General features: G+C 28.1%; 1 protein-coding gene and 1 long non-coding RNA gene across 3 annotated transcripts; one reads left to right on the top strand and one right to left on the bottom strand.

The window, feature by feature from the left end:
* The first annotated feature begins 2,592 nt into the window (after window positions 1-2,592).
* On the top strand, window positions 2,593-2,946 carry LOC145950436 (putative disease resistance protein RGA3). The gene has a single exon (XM_083061525.1). It carries the CDS (start codon window positions 2,593-2,595, stop codon window positions 2,944-2,946), a length of 354 nt encoding a protein of 117 aa, XP_082917651.1.
* Window positions 2,947-5,337: 2,391 nt separating this feature from the next.
* On the bottom strand, window positions 5,338-8,367 carry LOC145950753 (uncharacterized). Of its 2 annotated transcripts, XR_014428612.1 has the most exons (3): window positions 7,397-8,367; window positions 6,025-6,162; window positions 5,338-5,754 (listed from the first exon to the last, which is right to left on the bottom strand). It is a non-coding gene; the product is annotated as an uncharacterized LOC145950753 (long non-coding RNA). The 2 variants fall into 2 exon arrangements; XR_014428611.1 differs by lacking the exon at window positions 7,397-8,367 and having other exon boundaries at window positions 5,493-5,754; window positions 6,025-7,390.
* Window positions 8,368-22,880: the final 14,513 nt, after the last annotated feature.

The following is a 22,880-nucleotide window of genomic DNA, read 5'->3' as shown; positions in this document are numbered from 1 at the left end:
AATGAATTTTTCTCATAATTTAAAATTAATGTATACATAAGTTATATTTGGATAGAAATGTATACACAAGTTAAAATCAATTTTTTGAAAAACTAAATAAGAGAATTTTTATAAATTAGTTTAAACACGTTAATTTGAGAATTAAGACTGCATTGTTAATGTAAAATAATTTTACATTCTTATTCAATTACTAATCATTGTGTATTCGTAGATTTTACAATAACGAGGCATGAATTCTTAATTGGTTGACAATATAAAACTTGTTACATTGATAGTGTATGACTTACTACCAATTAAACTCAATTAATTTTAACTCATTCCCAAAAGTAAATGAATTTTAGGTTATGCAAAAAAAACATTTAGCTTTGCTTTCTTATTTTCTTTTCTTTTTCAAATATTTACATTGAAGTTTATTCAAACACTACCAATTTCTAAGTATCCAAGTTGGATCAAAACCGTCGCCACATGAATAAAATGTTGTGACGAGAAGATAATATTTCATCTTATTACCTCCTAACTTTTAGCCCTTTCTGCAAATGAGATCTTTTCTGATGAGAAAATTCAATTGCCCCTCTTTCAGCACATTTTAATTTTATTTTCACAGTTGCTATCACTTGAATAGGAAATGGGCGAAACTCTTCCAAGAAAATCATACTTTTGATACTAAAGTTACGCTCTCAAAGCTTAAAGCATGTAAGTTGGTATTATTTTTTTTGGGTGAAAAATGAATATCAATTTACTATAAACTCTGACAATTGTCATGCTAAAATGCTATTTAAGTTTGTAACGTAATTCCCTCAGATTGTATTAGCTGAACATTTTAGTTTTTTGAGATTTAAAATATTCTCGGTTAGTTTTTTATTTTACATAGCATCAATCATTAGTATAACGATGTCTACTTTAGTCTTTTTTAGTTTAACGGCAATTAAAAATTTAAAAAAATTAAAATGGATTTCTTTTTATCATGTAAGGTAACACTTGTTATCAAGTTAGGAACTAGTGGGACTCTTTTTAATCTTATTTTAGATTATTTGTTTTTCTACATGTCGGTTTAATTTTTTTTTGTTGTTGTAATTTTTATTTCGTTATTTACTATGAATTTGAAATAAAATCTTTATTTATCATAGTTGAGGAGATCACGGTGCATCATGCGTTTATGAATAAGAAATGTGTTTAAGGTGCTTTTGAAATTTAGCAATGAGTTTGGTTAAACAAGACTTTGCTTAAATTAGCTTGACTTGTTATTAGTTATAGTATTTATAGATTTGATTTGAAATTTTTGGGAAGTTTGATTTAACCCTAGCTTACTTAGGGTATCTATAATGCGGAGGCTAAGATCTCGTTGGTTCTTCAGAAGATCTAATTGTATAAGATCTTCTATTGTTGAGTAATTTTATTTAAGTGGCAAGGGCTTATGGATGAATGGATGTACTTCAATTTTTTAATCAAAAATTAAATTTATATAATAAAATATTATAAAATCTAGTACAACTTTTATTAATGCTAAAATTAACATTATTGACATGACGTATATTTATTATAATGTTATAAAATTATTTTTTAATATAATTTTATCTATTAATACTTGTATAAATAGAATTCATTATATATTTTTTACTCATAAACTTCCTAATTTTTCTTCTTTTCTTCGACTTTTTTATCTTTTAAATTTGCTTCTTAAGCCAATTTTATCTACTCTCAATTATCTCTTTGATTTGTTTTCACTTAATGCAACTAAATCAAAACCAATTCAATCCCTGTTTTAATTTCATGTCAAATCTCAACCTCCCATTAATCCAAATTCTCAAAATTATCCACATTTACTAGAATCACAAAATAACACAAATATAAACAATTTTCAGTTTCCATTCTCATTTTCATATGGATAACCCATGTTTCAATCACCACCAATTAACCCCACAATGGATCATGGCACTTCAATAGGTACCAATGAAGGTTAATCTTGTGAAAGAGATCTAGAAACACCATTTGAGTTTGCATTTGAATCTTAAGTCTCACTATTTTCAACTTAAATTGAGTTGGATAATGTTACATTTGATGAACAAGAGAAAGAGGAGTTAACTTATAAACAAAAAAGATCAACGTTCAACACGGAGGAAGATAAACTTCTCATCCAATCATGGTTAAATATTTCAAAGGATCCAATTGTGGGGGTAAACTAAAAGGTACAATTGTGGGGATCCAATCATGGTTAATTTTTGGTCAAGGATTAAAGAAAATTACAATGAGTATCGTGGTAACTTTCTATTAAAGAAAATTCCACTATTTTCTTTAATACTTCTTTTGCCAGGACCTTTGATAGGAAATTGAATCAAGGATGAAACAAGTCCTTGGTAGTCAAGATTTTCTCTCAATCCAAAAGGGCGATCTAGGTTTGAATGAGGCTATAGGTGTTTGGATTGGGTCATTTTTAGGCAATAAAGTGTCACAAAATGCCCATCAACATCTTTGGTGGTTGAAAGTGTTATTTATGGCATGGATGATGACAAAAAGACACCTTTTCAATTGGCTAACATTTGACATTACAATTGTGACCAATTATCAATACTTTCTATTGTGGGTATAGACGGAATGGGTAAGACTAAACTTGTCCAACATTGTGTATACAATGACCCAAAGATGAAGGAAGTTAAATTTCATATCAAAGCTCGGGTTTGTGTTTCAAATGATTTTGATGTTTTGAGATTTGCAAGAGCTATTCTTAAGGCAATTACTAAATCAAAAGATGATGGTGGAGACCTAAAAATGGCTAATGGAAGATTGAAAGAAAAGTTGTTAGGAAAGAGTTTTCTTATTGTTTTAGATGATGCTTGGAATGAAAGGCAAGAGAAATGGGAATTTATGGAAACTCCTATTATTTATAAGGCTTGGGGAAGTATAATTCTCGTCACAACATGTGGTAAGAAAGTTATTTCTACCATGTGATCTAATAAAGTATATCACCTAGAGAAACTAAAAGAAGATCTTTGCTAGCAAGTTTTTGCCAAACATGCTTTCCCAAGTGTAATTCTCAGTTAAATACTAAATTGAATGAGGTTGGTATAAAGATAGTTGAAAAGTTTAATGGATTGCCTCTTGCCTTGAAAGAAATTGGAATTTTCTACAAACAAAGTCATCTATTTGAGAATGGAAAAGTGTATTGACAAGCAAGATATGGGACTTATTGAAAGAAGAAAGTGAAATCATTCCTACTTTATTTTTGAGTTATCATTACCTCCCTTCTCATCTCAAGCGATGCTTTGCTGATTGTGCCTTGTTCCCCTAAGATTATGAGTTTGCTAAAATTTCTTTAGTACTATTATGGATGGCTGAGAATCTTGTATAGTTCACTCAAAAGAGTAAGAGTACAATAGAAGTGTGTTAAATCAAAAATCCTGCTTTAAGACAACAAACAATCCTTTACGTATTAATGATGACAAACAAAATTTTCTTTAAGCAAAAATCAGCATTCTTTAAAGATAGAACATATCATATGAAATGTGAAGAAAATACATATTATTTGTAAGATGAAAGAAATCAAACGAAACATATAGTCTGTCTAATGACATCAAATGAGCACTATTATTCAAGATTAACATTATAACTTCTTTTAATATATTATTCCTCAACAGATTGAACAAAAAGGAATTTTTTCAGAACTCTCGAAGTGAATTAAAGAGGAACAAGAGAAAACGTCTGAGAAAAGCCAAAAAGCAAGATCCCAAATATCACGAAAAAGGTACTGAAAAAGATTGCTCTACACCAGCTCCAACTACTCTACACTGACACTTCTTTACTACACTTAAAATGAAAGGAAATGATGATAAGTAGCTTCCTGAATTAGATAAGAGATGCACATTTTACTGATAAGCATTTAATGCTCGCATCAAATGCATCAACAGTAATCTCTAGGATCAACAAAGAAGATAGACAAAACAACCTATGAAGAATTTTTTGAACGTTTAAATCCAACGTTACTACAATGGTCATCTTCTTTGAAACTACTATATAAGGATCAAACCATCATACTACAAAAGGTGATAATCTCAAAATACTCATAAGAGGAAAAAGCAATGTACATAAAAAGTTCAACATTCACTAAGCAGTTCAAATTGATTAAACGCTCTAAGAACAAAGTTGAAGCACTCAGAGAAGATCTTCATTGTAAATCTCATATATAGTTCTTTGTAGTTTATTTGTGCTGTATTTTTATAGCATCACGTCTAGAAGAGACGAAGCTATCCTTGTAATTCTTATCAAAATTATTTGTAATGGTTGGGCCTGAAGAGACTTGTGTAAAAGAATACTTAGTGTTAAGGTTGAAGAGGCTTGTTGAAAGAATGCTTGGGTTTGAGCCTGAAGTGGTGTGTTGAAATAATACTTGGGTTTGAGCCTGGAGAGGCTTGTTGAAAGAGTACTTGGTGTTGAGCTAGAAGTGACTTGTGAAAGAATACTTGTATCTTGTACAAGATAGTGGAACTCAATCTGGTTGGATTAAAAACTAGACGGTGCTTGAGATGAACCAGTATAAAACACTTGGGTCACTTCGTATGTTGATTTCCAGTATTTCGTCTATTATAGCTTTTACTACTTCATTGCAAAAAATGCAAGTTTTTGATATACACAATTCAACCCCATTTTGGTGTGTATTTTTTTCTCCAACAAAGTGAGTGAACAATACTTCAATGATCTTTTATCAAAGTCTTTATTTGAACAAAAAAGAAAATATGAAGTGTTTGTTAACGATTTGGAAAAATATATTTGTAGGGACAGGTGTTTTAGGTTGGAAGATGATGATAAAGAAAAAAATATACTAATAAAAACCCATTATTTTTCATTTGTAGTGAAACACATTCAATATTTTGATGGGTTTTGGAGTTTATATGATACTAAAAGATTACATACATTTATTCCAACAAGTAGTATAATGGATTATCCTTTCACTAGTTGAAATTTCAAGATGTCGATACACGAGTTCTTCTCCAAGTTTAAGTTTTTGCATGTCTTATCCTTATCTGGTTGTTGTAGCCTTACAGAGGTACCTAACTTTAGTGGTGTTATTGACCATCTTCGTTCCTTGGACCTTTCATATACTAGGATAAAGAAATTATTAACAAACTCAACATGTTCACTCTATAACTTGAAAATATTGAACCTAAACAATTATATTTCTTTAGAGGAACTTTCCTCGAATTTGGAAGACTCACCGAATTGTGGCCCCTTGAATTTATGCATACTTCTATAAGAAAGATTCTAGTGCATTTGGGAAAATTGAAGAATCTTCAAATATTAAGTTCATTTTATATAGGCAAAAGTCATGAGTTCAACGTTCAACAATTAGGAGAATTCAATCTTCATAAAGATCTATCAATTTGTAACTACAAAATATTGAGAATCCCTCATATGCATTAGTAGCATATTTGAAAAATAAAATACACCTTGTCAAGCTAAACTTAATGGACACCCATTCTACCCTAATATACATAATAAAGTAAATTAAAAAAAATATCAATTTAACATAGGTAAAATGGTTCACATATCCAAAAGAAAATACATTATCAATATCCGATCAACTTAAAATAAAGTTTAGAAAGCAAATAAGTTCATAAATAGTTTCAAAGGAAATGTAAAAACTCCAATTACAATAAAAATTAAAGTCCTAGAAGACCCTTGCCCCGATGTCACACTATCAGAGTGCTCCCATGACTCAATTATTGGCACCTTGAATGCCACTTATGTCCACATCTTCCTCACCTAAAAATAACCACAAACGTACGGTGAGAAAAAAATATTTATATAAAAAATATATCATGAAATTCCACAAAGTAATCTCAAAGCAATATAATCCATAAACACAACATTCATCATTCAAACATGTTCAACATCATTTCTCAAATCCCACATATTCCATCATCTCATCACAATCCACATATTCCATCATCTCAGCACAATCCACATATGTACATATAAGAAAATTGGACATATACACTGTGTCACACATCCATCGCTGTATCGCATACACACCTTCGCTGTCGCATCACACGCCCAACATCATGTACACACATGACTGTGTCAATGCATTCCACTACCGACACCGATATCACGCATACGACTGTACCGACGCATCACACATCTAGTACTGCATCATGCATACGACCATGCCTACAACAACACATAAATAGCACTATATCACGTGCACGCCCTTACGGCCCGATGTCACGCATACGACTATGCCCAATCATCACATCACAATTAATAATTCAATTCCACATCACATGCACAACCAACATTTCTATAATAACTCATACACATCTTTAATTCATAATTAATTTACATTCCATCCAACACACACCCTTGGTATCTCTTCATACAATAGTCATTACTGGACATCATACGATTAACAACCATTATCAAAGTTCATCAATATAATACTATATTTCACAATCCCACATTAAACTCTTTCAATCATATCATAAGTATTATAAAGCATCACTAAGAAATCATAAAGTATGACAAACATTCCAAAAAGGGGGTCTCAAAATGTTAAAAACGCAAACTAAAATAGAATACCCACTTCGTGCACCATAAATCCTGACTGCTTAACCTCTACTCACTATTGTGAACATAACTTGAGTTATACACATTCTTTTTGATTAATTCCAAAGCCATTAGAAAGATAACACAAAAATCTACAACTTTTGTGAAGAATACGAAGCCTAAAAATGTCATTAAGGTCACCTCGCATGGCTGACAACACAAAACTTAATATTTCACGAACTAGAATGGAAATTAAACTTATAACTTACATAACTCAATCAATTCTTAACATTTTTAAACAATTATAGAGTTTAAATTATATCCCCAAGTGTCTACTTTCTAAGCCAACAAACGAAAATTGATTTGGTTAATCAAACAAAAAGATATTACAAAATTACTAAGGTACATTCATAAGTAAAATATCTCGATTACTCATTAAATCATATAATTAAGGGCGTTCATCAATGTAGAAGAACTCTAACTTATAGAGAAGATCCAAATAAATCCAATTATCATCTAGATCATCAATTTTACCAAATAATATAACAACCACATTTATAAATCAATATAAAACCCGGTTGAATCATCAATTTTATAGAATCTTAGCTCAAATAGTAAAACCCTCAATTTTTCTAAAATCTAACTCACAGACACTTTTCTATAATTTCGTTCTCTCTCCTAAATCATCATCTTTGCTAATTGTTTGCATATTCCTAATCCTCAAAATACATAAAATTTAATGAAATCATCAACTCTTTAAACAAAAATAATTGCAAATTTACCAATAGCCCTATGAAATTCCTCCTCTACCCAATCCCTCATGTGACTTTGCATATAAATAAACCCTTTTTCCCCGTACCTGGTTCCGTAAATTCAAATAACTCTGATGTAGGAGAATTTGTTCCTGATTTCTTCTTGGGTACTCCTTCTCAGAGCTCTTTGTTTCTCCTCTCTTTCTTTTCTAACCCCTTAGAATGCAAATGAGACAAATAGGGTTAATTGTAGTTGACCCCTTTCTTAAAATAACCCACTGGGTTAGGTCAACCCAACCCATCTTCCTTCTCTTCCTTCTCTTTTCCCCAAAATTACTCATTAATTACAAAATTACATAAGTAAAATCTCTCAATTACTCATTAATTCGTATAATTAAGGGCATTCATCAATGTACAAGAACCCTAACTTATAGAGCACATCCCAATAAATCCAATTATCATCTAGATCATCAATTTTACCAAATAATATAACAATCACATTTATAAATCAATATAAAACCCGATTGAATTATCAATTTTATAAAATTTTAACTTAAATAGTAAAACTCTCAATTTTTTCAAAATCTAACTCACACACACTTTTCTACAATTTTGTTCTCTCTCCCAAATCAGCATCTTTGCTAATTTTTTACATATTCCTAATCCTCAAAATACATAGAATTTAATGAAATCGTCGATTCTTCAAACATAAATAATTGTAAATTTACCAATAGTCCTACGAAATTCCTCCTCTACCCAATCCTTCATTGTGACTTTGGATATAAATAAACCATTTTTCCCTTGTACCTGGTTCTGTAAACTCAAATAACTCTGATGTAGGAGAATTTGTTCTTGATCTCTTCTTGGGTACTCCTTCTCAAAGCTCTTTGTTTCTCCTCTCTTTCTTTTCTAACCCTTTAGAATGCAAATGAGACAGATAGGGTTAACTATAGTTGACCCCTTTCTTAAAATAATCCACTAGGTTAGGTCAACCCAACCCATCTTCCTTCTCTTCCTTCTCTTTTCCCGAAAATAATTAAATAAAATAAATACATATACAATATAAAATATTTTTTTCTCTATAATAATAATAATAATATATTTATAACCTAAAATATAATAATATAATTTTAATATTAAAATATCCTATAAAATTAACCTTTTAGATTTTAAAATAAAATATATGATTCATCAACTCCCGAGTTATCCCTTAAAACATATAAGTAATTATTTAAAATGCTAATAAAAATACTTATTTAATACGTACAAAATAATTATTTAAAACGTACAAAATAATATTACCTTATAATAATAAAATAATATTGACCAAATACTATATAATAATAATAATAATAATAATAATAATAATAGTATTTTGAAAAATGGGGTGCTACAATTCCCACCCCCCTTTTTAAGAAATTCGTCCCCGAATTTTCAAAATGAAGAGGTCTAAATACGACTTCTTCATCTTTTTTCCAACTCCCAAGTAGCACTTTCAGACGTTGTTCCTCCCCAAATCATCTTGACCAAGGGGACATCCTTTCCTATCAATTGTTTCACCCTCATGTCCTCAATCCTCAAAGATGTTATGGTTCTCTCGGTTTGACCATCAATCTATGGGTGGTAAGCCGAACTCACCCTAAGTTTCATACCCAAGGTTTTATGATGAATCTTTGAAAATATGGAAGTAAACTTAGGGTCTATATCTCTAAAACTATACTAGAGCAAATCTCACGTAACCTTACTATCTCACTCATGTACAATTGTTGATCTCTCCAAGGAATAACTAATGTTAACAGAGATAAAGTGAGAATACTTGGTGTGTCTATCCACCATAACCTAAATAGAATCAAACATCCTAAACATCCTAGGCAAACCTACAACAAGGTCCATAGACCCACTATACCACTTCCAAATAGGAACATCTAAAGGTTGCAAAAGTCCTAAAGGCTTCTGATGTTCTACCTTAGACTTCTAGCATACTAAACATAAGTATACAAACTTTTCTACCTCTCTCATCATCTTGGCCAACAGATCATTTTTCTAAGGTCTCGATACATCATAGTAATTCCTGGGTGAATACTAAGAGTACTCCCATGTCCTTCTTCTAAGATCATCTTCTTAAATTCATGATTACTAGGCATACAAATTCTATCCTTGAACCTTTGAATACCATTAACTCCTCCAAAAAGGCTATCTATAGCCCTACCAATCCTCTCCACTTGGTTTACTAAGAAAGGATCTAAATCCTAGGCTCCTCTAACCTCATCTCACAATTTACTAGTCACCTCCAACATATCCAATCTAATACTCCTAGGGGTAAGCTCACACACCAAGCTTAAATCTCTAAACTCCTCATCAAATCCAACTTTTTAATCCTCAAAGATGATAGATGAAAGGTCATCCTTCTCAAGGCATCTACTACAACATTAGTTTTACTTTTATGACCTTCTCCAAAGATCAAGCTCCTAAGCATAGGCTCGCTAGGTACACATACCAGATCTCTAAATTTTGCCACTCCATCTACACCCAAAGTAAATTTCCCTCCACTATATTGTCCCACAGCCTCACATTTTGCCACAAAAAAATGAATCATCTAATTGTGCTTCTCCAATTTCCTTCAACAATCCACTAGTTACTCGAGTCATACCTAGTCTCACAATACTAGAGGTAACCTTATAAGCTAAACTCAAATCCCAAATTTGAGCCAAACTATCCATCTCTCTACTCATAAGGGAAGATAAATATAGAGATTTCTTACTCAAAGCATCAACCACCACATTGGCTTTGCCCAGATAACAACTAAGATCAAAATCCTAGTCCTTAAGAAATTCCAACTATCCCCTTTTGTCTCATATTCGACTCCTCTTTGTCAAAAAGATATTTAAGGCTCTTATGATCACTAAATACCTCAAGCTTAGAACCATACAAGTAGTGTCTCCAAATCTTAGTGTAAATATTACAACTACTAACTCAAGGTCATGGGCAAGGTAATTCCTCCAATTAATTTCCAATTGCCTAGAAGCATAAGCTACCACCTTCCTTCTTGCATTAATACGTCCACCCAAACCCTCCTTAGAAGCATCACATTATACTACAAAAGATTTGCTATGATCAAGCACTACTAACATCGATGCACTAGTCAATCTTTTCTTAAATGTTTGAAAACTACTTTCACATTTACTATCACACACAAAGGCAACTTCTTTCCTAGACAATCCAGTCAAAGGTAAGGCTATCTTGGAAAATCCCTCTATAAATCTCCTATAATAACTAGCTAACCCAAGGAAACTTCTAACCTCAATAATTGAATTAGGTGTCTTCCACTCAAGTACAACTTCTACCTTAGATGGATTTATTGTTATACCTCCACTAGAAATTATAGGACCTAGAAAACTCACCTCATACAACCAAAAATCACACTTAGGAAACTTAGCATAAAGTTCTCTATTCCTAAGAGTTTGAAGTACTACCTTCAAGTGCTCCTCATGCTCCTCTCTAGTCTTGGAATAAACTACTTTGTCATTTATGAAGACAACTACAAATTTATCTAATTACGGATGAAAAATACGATTTATATAATCCATAAAAATAGTTAGAGCATTCATCACACCAAAAGGTATTACTACATATTCATAGTACCCACAACGTCTCCTAAAAGTTATCTTGGGTATATCCTCACCCTTCATTCTAATCCAATGATATTTCAACCTAAGATCAATCTTGTTAAACACACAAGTACCCACTAATTGATTCACAAGGTCATCTATCCTCACATCAACATACATGCATATCAAATCATGTTAGAACCTATGTTTAAACATTCATATATCTCATCCCTAAGCATTTATATGAATCAATCACCATTTACACCATATAGCATGTATATGAACCAACTTTACCACATAGCACCAATCAACCTCAAACAACTTTTTAATCCACATGATAACACCTTAAAACATCATAAAAAAATTAGTTTTCATGCCTACATTGCATAACAACTCAAAACATCATAACAATATATATCTCCCTTCAACAACTGTCAAAGAAAATAACATATAGAGAGTTATACTCATCAAATTAAGCTCAAACTTATCTCAAAAGAAAGTCAAGCGGATAAACTACTATTCTTATGAAAACATGAAATTCTAAAAATATCATCTACTTAGCCAAAAATTTCAAAAACTGCAACTGATATAATCAGTGCTTACAGCTCGACCTTTGTTCACTAAAACAACCATAACTGGGGTTCTAGACCTTCGTTTTACATAATTCCGGTGCCATTGGAAAGATAACATTCAATGCTACAACTTTTATAAAAACCAGAAAAGCTAATTTTGTCAATATAATAGAAATTAAAGTGAGTGTCTCAATACATACACAAAGTACATATTTCATAAATGAGCTTTATCTTCTTATATTGCTTTCCTTAAAATCATATAAACAATATCACTACAAAAAAAATTGACACATACTTTATAGTGATATAATACTTGTCACTAAAAACTACTTTTACCTATAGATACAATATATGTTGGTATATTGTTAAAAATTATAAGTATAGACTATAGTGACACACAATATATATTGTTAAATCTCATTCAAAATCAACACTAACATTATGTGTAACTATATGTTAAATAAATTTATGTTTGCATATAATATATCTATAGTGACACTTTTTATATGTTACTATATGTAATATTTCTTGTAATGTATTATAGTTCAATTTTATCCTCAAACTACTAAGGTCTCCCTAGTGAATATTGGTGTAATATATACAAAATAAGCTCGAACCTTGTTACCATCATTGTAATTACCACAAATAAAATAGATTACAAAATGACTAAAAGGATGGACACCGACATAAAACATAACCACATGCCCAACCCAAAAAGAACAACATATAATAATTGGATAATTTTGTAACTAAATATTCCTATGACACAAAAGACATGTGCCATGACAGTTAAGACACTTTACAATGCAATGTTGATGAAAGATATGAAAACATGGTTGGGGCTTGCGAATTGCTTTTGATCCATTTGAAAGAACCCCTAGACATATGGAACAAGATGGTGAATTTGTAGATTTGTCTACTTTTTCTTGAATTGTAACAACTTCAAGATTTCTAATAGAGCGTTGATTTGCAGGATTCACTCCTAAAACACCACCATTATTGTGGTTGCGACCCAACATTGAATCAAAGATATAAACATCATCTTCATTTGATCTTAAAATTCTAACATTGTTCTTTGTGTTATTTTTGTTACCCAAGTCCATGGAATCAAAGATATAAATAGCATTTACAATTGATCGTTACATCTTTTCACCTCAAACATTCAAAGCTTGAATAAATGTTTCTAAGATGCTAAATGATTTTTGGTTAATGAACCTTCTTCTTTTTCTTACTTGAATTAACATGATTCACTCGTATAGGAAAGATAGTTATAGAAAGAGTGATGATACTAAAATTGATAAAGTAATGTAATATATATAGAATAGCATAAGACAAATATTTAAGTGAATTTCCTTATTTAATCTTCCTTATAACCGTTATTAATTTTGTTGATTTCCCATATTGATTAATCTTGTATATCTTAATTTTTCCTACAAGATTTGTTGCAATTGTTTCGTTAATTTTGTTAAGTGTCCATGATTGTGTCGATTCCACTGATTTAGGTCATTTGATGATTTAATTTTAAGATTTGGTGACTTAATTCTCTTAAATTATCTTCTTAACATTAATGCAATTTAAGATATTTTAAATTTTAGATTAGATTACATTTAATTCAATTAAATTTAAATTTAAAAGCAAAATCAATTAATAGATAGAAGAAAAAAATCAATAAAAATTGATGAATAATTCTCTTCAATTCATGAATTTTATCAATTCTGAATTATCTCGATACTATATCAAATCTTTCCATATTTACAAAATTTGAAATTCATAAATTTTAATTCCAGCACAATACATTGATTAAAAATTCAATCACCACCTTAGGAAGCAGAAGCAGGAGCTATGTTGGAAGCACTCCAATACCTCATTCATTCTCCATATGAAAATGTCTGTGTGGAAACTGACTGTATGCAAGTAGCGGATCATCTAAACAACACATACGTTCTTCACTTTGACTATGAGATTATTATAAATCAATGTAGATCCCTATTACGTTCCCATCAAAATCATAAGGTTAGGTTTATTAGGAGACAAGCTAATCGTGTCCCCCACACTTTAGCAAGAGTGTCAAGATCTTATGCTAGTCACCACTCTTTTGATTTTATTCCTCTATGTATTGCTACTCTTATTATTAATGAAATGAATTAAGTTCATTTTCTTAAAAAAAAAAATAATATTCAATCTTATGGTACTTCAATTTCTTTGGGAATTGCCAAAGTAGCTGTTTTAGAACCTGTTAGGCAGACTTGGGGCAAGCACTTTGATGTTGTGGCCCCTAGACTGGATTCTGATCCTTGTTTTGCTGCCAAACACAAGGATTAGTCCCTTTTTGTTGACTCTAATTCTGACTCAAATGATGAATCAGGTTCCTCTAATTTCGTTATGGGCTAGATTTGACACCGTCGCTTTGTTACTTTTCACTTTTAATAGTAGTTTTTTTTTTTTTTTTTTTTTTTTTATGTATTCCATATGATGATTGATGTATAGTGGGAAGTTAATTTAGTTAGGATCTCACCTTGTATAGTAATACTATAGTACATTCACCTTCTTTTAAATATATATATATATATATATATATATATATATATATATATATAATATAATATAATATAATATAATATAAAGGGGAATGTTAATATACTCCTACTTATTTTTTAGTTGGAGTATGTTAGCAATCTACACTAAAATTTTAGGACAAAAAAACCACCTAATTCTTTTGATTTGGTTAATTTGTATAAAGGATATTATAGTAATTTAATTTAATTTTAAATGAAATTAAAATATTCTCTCTCTTATTAACTTCATTCTCTAAGTCATTTCTCTCTCCTATTAAATTCTTTCTCCAACCCATTTCTCTTTCCTATTAAATTCTTTCTCTAACTTATTTATCTTTCTCCTAATTAATAAAAAAAAATGAATTTAAGAATGAAGTTAATAAGAGAGAGAAAATATTTTATTTTCTTTTAAAATTAAATTAAATTACTATAATATCATTTGTACAAATTAACTAAATTAAAAGAAATGAGTGATTTTCTTGTCCTAAATTTTTGGTGTAGGTTGCTAACATACTCCCACTAAAAAATAGGTGGCAGTATATTAACATTCCCCATATATCAAAATTATTCTCATATATAAAATAATATAATTATCTTAATTAAAATATTATTGAAATGTATGCATCAATCATAATTACATTAATTATTAGTTTAAATATGATTTAAAATTTTTGTAAAAAGAGTAAGTTTTGATTTTAGTTATTTAAAAAAAATTATTTTTCATCCTTATAAAATTTTTAACTATTATATTTTTTAGTCTTTGTTATTATACAATCATTTTAAACTATTTATTTGTTTTTATATAAGGTTAAGTGAGAATATCGAGTGTTATTCATATATAATTGTTAATGATACTGTATTAGTATCCGACACTTACTAAATTTTTTATGAGTCTTTAAAATAAAAATTATTTATCTACTTTAAAATCATCATTAAAGATAAAAAATTAATGATTTTATATTTTAGAGAGATAAAAATTAAGAGAAAAATATTTTAAAAGAACCAATAGTAGAATTTACTCATTTTAAAATATTTTACAAGGAAGAAAAAATTGTTTACAAATTTTATAAGAATAAAACAAAAATCTTTTAACAAAAAGCGAAATCAAAACTCATACATTGTAAAAAACTAAAAATATATTAAAAACTTAATTATTTTAAATCAAAAATATATTATCTTCGTAATCTCCTAATTACTATAATTATATTTGTATGTATTAAAATAATAAAATAATTTTGTAATATTTTGAATAAAAGAATAAATGTGGTGTTCCTGATTAAAAAAATTCTTTTGTAATATATAATAGATATTGGCATGGCAACGGGGCGGGGCGGGGGCAGGTTTTACGTTCCCTGCCCCGTCCCTGCAAATTTAAACCGTCCCTACCTCCGCCCTTGATATTCGCTAGGGATAAAATTGGGTATCCATCTCCGCCCTTGGCGAGGTTCAGGTTTTCCTGCCCCGTCCCGCTCCTGTTCTTATTTTTTTTCTTTTAAATAAATATGAACAAATTTTAAAAAAATAAAAGTAAAGTGAAATAATATAAATTTTTACATATAAATATTTCTAATTTTAGTTTATATATATATATATATATATATATATATAATTTTTTAATTATATTATTAAGCGGGGCGGGAGCGAGAGTGGGTATGGGGGCAAGGGCAGGCGAGTATTAATATCTCCATTCTGCTCTCAACCCCAGTTTTATCAATCAAGAAAAACCCGAACCCGAACCTGATGAATACAGGTTTTTCCCATCCAAATTGAGCAGGTTGAGACGGGTACCCACGAGTACGAGTTAAATTGTCATGACTAGATGTTGGAGTTATATACTATACGTTTGCAACAATAATTGCTTTCTTTTCTACAAACGTGACTTGTGTCGAGCTTTCATATTTGTCAAATTTCTGTACTAAACAAGAACACCATAACAAAGGCAAGAGCAAACAAACCAGAGTCAAACCTCTCGTGTTAGAGATCGAGTTCTGAGTTATTCTAAAATCATAAGTGAAAGGGATAATTTAATTTACATACATATGTTAGTTAAATTATTATTATTATTATTATTATTATTCCTTTTATCTTATTTTTAGATTTATTTTAACTTTTTTAATATGTTGAAGTTTGTTTTGATCTTTTATTTTTAAATTTAGATTAATTTAATCCTTTTAAAATTAATAATTTATAATTTTTGACATATTTTTAGTTAACTTTTAACTAATTTAAGATGTGAAACTTATAATATTATATTTAATTATATAAAATCTATAAAATTTAATTGACATTCGAATCTAAAAAGCTATAAACATACATAATAAAAATTATATAAAAAAATGTCTCATAAACAACTAGAAAATAGTATGAAATTATATTTTTTAATTTTTTAATTATCTTTAGATTTTTTCTTGTACAATTTTCATCATGTTTTTAACACCTTTTTATTTGAATTTCTAATAATTTTTATATAAATGAATCTAATGAAATAAATTTCAAGTTTTAAATCAATAAAAAAATATCCAAGATCATATCTTATAATTGAAAACATTCTTTATTTTAAAAAAATTAAATTGAATCAAATCAATGAGATAAAGAGATAAATGAATAGATAAATTACCAAACTAAATTTAATAAATAAAATAAAAATTTTAAAATTTTAAAAAAATCAGCCCATACATACTCGTATACCCACCGATAAATCTTGACCATATACTATGTTCTTGATTAACATTGCCAGTTTTCTACACAAATAAGGCTAATATATCAAATACATGATTTTATATTATGAAATTATAAAAAAAAAATGCTTAAACAAATTGATTTTCTGTAGTTGTCAATCACATCAAAATTATACACATACATGAACGCCTAATTATACATATATATAAATATGCTCTTGCGCACACATAAAATAAGCAATAAACCAAACCATGATAATAAACTTTTAGAATTTTTATTACAAATAATATGAATTTAATTCAATGTTTTTTTAAGAAATGGGATTCAGTCTATACAATAAATTTTGTAATTTTTATGAGTAAAAAAAATTACAAAATCATCAAAAGGGAGGACACCATACACTGAACATAACCATTTATCCTACCCAAAAAGAATATATATAATAATTGGATAATTTTGTAACTAGATAGTCCTACGACACAAAGGACATGTGCCACTAATGTTGAGCCACTTTACAATGCAATTTTGATGAAAGATATGAAAACAAGGTTGAGGCATGCAAATTGCTTTTGATCCATTGGAAAGTACCTCTAGGCATATGGAACATGATGGTGAATCCATAGGTTTGTTTGCATTTTCTTGAATTGTGACAACTTCAAGATTTTTAATAGAGTCTTGATTTGCAGGAGGCACTTCAAAATCATCATCATCATTGTGATTTGGACCTAACATTGAATCAAGGATATAAACATCATCTGCAGTTAATTCTAAAGGTCTATCGTTGGTCTCTCTATTATTGTTGTGACCCAAGTCCATGGAATTAAATATATAAGCAGTATCTACAATTGATCGTTGCATCTCTTCACCTCAAACATTCAAAGCTTGAATGGATGTTTCTAAGATGTTAGATGAATCTTGGTTAATAATCCTCCTTCTTCTTGTTTGAATTAACAAGAATCAATGATATAGAAAAGAGTATTATAGAGAAAAAGTGATGATACTTGAATTGATAAAAGTATTATAATATATATATAGAATATATAAGGCAAATATTTAAGGAAATTTTCATATTTAATCTTCCTTATAACCGTTATTGATTTTTTTGATTTGTTGATTTCCCTTATCAACTAATCTTATATATCTTAATTTTTCTTCGAACATTTGTATATTGCGATTGTTTCATTAATTTTGTTGAGGGTCCATGGGTGTGGTTCCACTGATTTAGGCCATCTAATGATTAGTTTTAAAAACTGACAGTTTAATTATCTTAATAAATTATCTTCTTAACATCAATGCAATTTAAAATATTTCAGATTTTATGTCAGATTATATTTAATTCAATTAAATTTAAATTTTAAAACAAAATCAATTAATAGATAGAGGAAAAAAATCAATAAAATTTGATTGAATAATTCTCTTCAAATCTTGAAATCTATCAATTCTAAATTATCTTGAAATTAATGTCAAGTCTTTTCATATTTACAAAATTTTAAATTTTTTATAAATTTGAATTTCAGCGCAATATATTAATTAAAGTTGTTGTGAAAAAATATTGTCTTCAAATGGACTAAAATAATAATAATAATAATAATAATAATTATTATTATTATTATTACTACTGGTATTCTGGTACACTATAAATCATTCATATAAAATATTAATAAAAGATTTATGTTAGATATGAAAAAAATATCGCATATCATAATATATATATATATATATATATATATATATATATATATATATAATTGTATCACATTTGTTTAAAAGTAATTTTAAAAAATAGCTAAAATAGAATATAAAAAAATTGTATCACCTTGGGTTAATAAAGTATTTTTATGGTTAAGATTTGGTTTTTTTTTTTTTTTTTTAATTTTTATCTTTTAACCTTATATTTTTAATTTATCAAATTATCTAAAAATTTAAATTTCAAATAATTTTGTTAAAAAAATCACCAAATAAGAAATTTTTAAATCAAATCTAATCACTAAAAGAATTATGAAATTTTTTAAATCTTTTCTACTAGAAGATAATTCTAATATAAAAAGAAAATCACTAATTCCTAAATCTTAAATTTAGAAATTTTAAAATTATTTCAGTTACAAAAAGAAACCACTAGAATAATTATAAAATTTACAAATCCTTTTTAGAAAAAGTTAATTCTAATATAAAAAATCCACTAAACCTTAAAACTCTAAACCCTAATTTTTTTTTCTAATTTATAAAATTATCTGAAAATTTTAGATTTTAAATAGTTCAGTTACAAAGAAAATTATAATATAATTATTATATTTATATAAAAAAATTAATTTATCAAATTCTATAAAAATTTAAAGTTAAAATTTTTAAATGTGATTTACATTAAAAAAATCACTAGAATAATTATAAAATTTATAAACATTTTTTTACCTGAAGATAATTCTAATATAAAAAAATCCACTAAATCATAAACCTTAAAATCCTAAATATAAAACTTTTTTTATTTATTAAATTAGCTGAAATTTTTTTATTTAAAATATTTCAATTACAAAAAGAATTACTAGAATAATTACAAAATATAAATTAAAAAAAGGATATGCCAATTACAAAATCCACAAATATGAAACCTTTCTATTATAAAATAATTTTAATTTATGAAATTATCTAAAAATTAAATAATTTAAATATGTCAATTACAAAACCTTAATCCATAATTAGTGGAGCTGTCTCCAATTTAACTATAAATAGTCACAATACAAGAAAGGAAGGAAACACTCACGAAAATATATTGTTTTAAGAACATATTGCAAGAGTTTTCTCCTCGCACTAGTATTAATCTTTTTTTTTTATTCTCTACTTGTTATGATTTTAATGTTTGACTTGATCATATATTCATCCAAATACAATTCAATTTTGCCTTCAATGTCAAACAATTATTGAAGATTGCATGCGCATAAGTTTATGACGATCAAAGATATAGAGGACAAAGAAAAACACTTTGAAATTAGGCCTTAGAATTGTAGATATCTGGTTAGTCCAAAACCAAAATAAGGGACACAACTTGAGATGGTTATTTTGGATGCAAATGTACCATTTCATCATATAACTTTATCAGTTATCGTTTTTCATCCCACTATTTAATTATATATAGATATGATTGTATCTAATAAGATCTTTGTTGTTGCTCTTAATCAAATAGTGGATAAGATTCAAGTGTGGATGAAGAATGATGAGTTAGTGATGTGGAGAAATAAATTGAAAGATAATAATACTTATGTCATGCATAACTTTAAAGTGCTATTAAACAGGGACAATGTAAAGTTTGTGACCATAAGCACAAGCTATTGTTTATGGTGACACAACCCTGAAGAACAAAATCTTCTAGATGATCCAAAGAATATCGTCAAGTTTAAGAGTTTTACTAATATAATTAGTGGAAAGTATCATTGTGACATGTTAGTAGGTACTATTTTTTAACTTCTTTTTTTTTATTATTAAAAATAAGAATTCATAAATTATACAGATGTTATTGGTGCTTTACATGAAATTATTTACCAATAGTCTAACAAAAATTCAAAGAAGGTTGTATTTACAATGAAGTATTTTAGGTAATACTTATATATATATATATAAATAGTTCATTTGATTCCCAATTTTTAACTTTTTTTTTAAATTATTCTCATCTTAATTATGTTGTAAATGACAATGTAATGGTAGGTTATTAGTTGTACATTGTGGGAGCAACATGCAGTGAAATTGTTCGCCTTTTTTAAATGAGAAACTTGATCAGGACCAATCATTATTTTTTTAACCCAAGTAAGGATCAAATAGACACAAGGTTTAATGATTAAATTTTACCTAATTGAACTTTATATTTTTCTTGTATGTTTTGAAATTCACTAACTCATTTTTATTATAGGCATGTTTCCGGTATCTATATCAAACTCAATGTATGGTTCCGATGTATTCATTGATGAAGCTATACCAGAGATAACAACTTTCAAAAACAAGGTTAATGTTGACTATCTTTTCATTATGGCAACAATTTATTTAAATTTTTGTAAATAACTTTTTAATTTTATTATTATTATTTATAGTTATGAGACAAGTCAAGTTCATCAACTATCAACCCCAAAATGAAGGATTAACCTAGTTAATTTTATATATGGATTTTGTGGTCAAAACACTATATTGAATATCTCAAGTTTTAGATTTTTTAATATTAACAAAGAAACATTTTTACTAGAGAAAATGCTTTTAAAAATACTTATCAAACAAAGTGTAAGACTCATATCGTCTATAAAATAATGTGAATCAAACAAAACATATAATATATCTCATATATATTAAATATTCATTATTTATTAAGACTAATGACAAAATTCATTTGAATGCTTAATTTCTTAACAAATCGAACTAGAAAATCATTTTGGAACTTACAAATATGTTAAAGAGAACAAGATTATGCTTCCTGTCAGAACCAAAAATTATAACAAAAGAAACAAACTTGTTGTAACAATTTTCATAAATTATATTAAGGTATTTTAGAAATTATTTTGATATTTAAATGTATTTATTTTAGAGTTTTAATATTATTTAATTATATGAGCTCTATTTTATTTATGAAACATGATTTGTTATTATGAATTCTTAGTGAAGCAAGAGACATTTTATAAAATGTATTTTATTAATATGTACGCTTATGTTTATGTTGATTATTAAAGAGGGAGTATACTTTAATTATTATTTATTTTTATGAGAAAGGAAGGAAAGACGTTTTGGTAAATGTCTTAATTTATTATTTATTTATTTATTAAGAAAGAAGTTATCAGGAGTTAGGAAGTTACTTGAGGCTACCAAAATCATTTTACGCTTCTAACTTCATTATTTTCACTACTAGAAAATTGCAAAATAGCGACCGAAATTAGCAACCGAAATTTATCAGTCGCTATTTAGCAACTGATTTAGTGACCGATTATGAATAATCAAAATAGCAACCGATTTAGCGACCAAAATAAGTCGTCGCTAGAAAATTGGTTGCTAAATAAGAAATTTTGTTTTTTTAGCGACGAAATTAAATTCGGTCGCTATTTCAGTCGCTAAATGTTAAATTTTGATTTTTTTAGCGACGGAATTAAATTCGGTCGCTAAGTTATAAATTTTGATTTTTTTTAGCGACGAAATTTAATTCGGTCGCTAAATATTAGTTAAAAATAGCGACGGAATTGAATTCAGTCGCTAAATAGTAGTTAAAATTAGTGACAGAATTGAATTCGGTCACTATTTCGGTCGCTAAATTATAAATTGATTTTTTTTAGCGATGAAATTTAATTCGGTCGCTAAATAGTAGTTAAAATTAGCGGTGGAATTAAATTTGGTCACTAAGTTGTAGTTAAATTTAATGACGAAATTGAATTCGGTCGTTATTTTGGTCGCTAAATATTAGTTAAAAATAGTGACGGAATTGAATTCAGTCGCTAAATATTAGTTAAAAATAACGACGAAATTGAATTCAGTCGTTAAATAGTAGTTAAAATTAGTGACGGAATTGAATTCGGTCGCTATTTCGGTCGCTAAATTATAAATTTTGATTTTTTTAGCAACAGAATTTAATTCGGTTGCTAAATAGTAGTTAACATTAGCGACGAAATTAAATTCGGTCGCTAAGTAGTAGTTAAATTTAGTGACGAAATTGAATTCGGTCGCTATTTCGGTTGCTAAATTATAAATTGATTTTTTTAGCGATGGAATTTAATTCGGTCGCTAAATATTAGTTAAAATTAGCGACAAAATCGAATTCGGTCGCTAAATAGTAGTTAAATTTAGCGACAGAATTGAATTCGGTCCCTAAATATTAGTTAAATTTAGCGACCGAATTAAATTTGGTCGCTAAATATAACTAATATTTAGCGACGAAATTTAATTCGGTCGCTAAATCAGAAATTTTGATTTTTAGCGATGGAATTAAATTTGGTCGCTAAATATTAGTTAAAATTAGTGACGGAATTAAGTTGGTCTCTAAATCAAAAATTTTGATTTTTTAAGTGACAAAAATTAAATTCGATCGATAAATATTAGTTACAATTAGCGATGTAATTCTATTCGGTCGCTAAATATTAGTTAAAATTAGCAACAGAATTCTATTCGGTCGCTAAATATTAGTCAAAATTAGCGACAAAATTCTATTCGATCACTAAG

The sequence above is a fragment of the Cajanus cajan genome, chromosome 8 (assembly GCF_000230855.2).
Source record: "Cajanus cajan strain Asha chromosome 8, NIPB_CcT2T_4, whole genome shotgun sequence".
NCBI lineage: Eukaryota > Viridiplantae > Streptophyta > Magnoliopsida > Fabales > Fabaceae > Cajanus > Cajanus cajan.
This window is presented reverse-complemented; position numbering and strand designations above follow the sequence as displayed.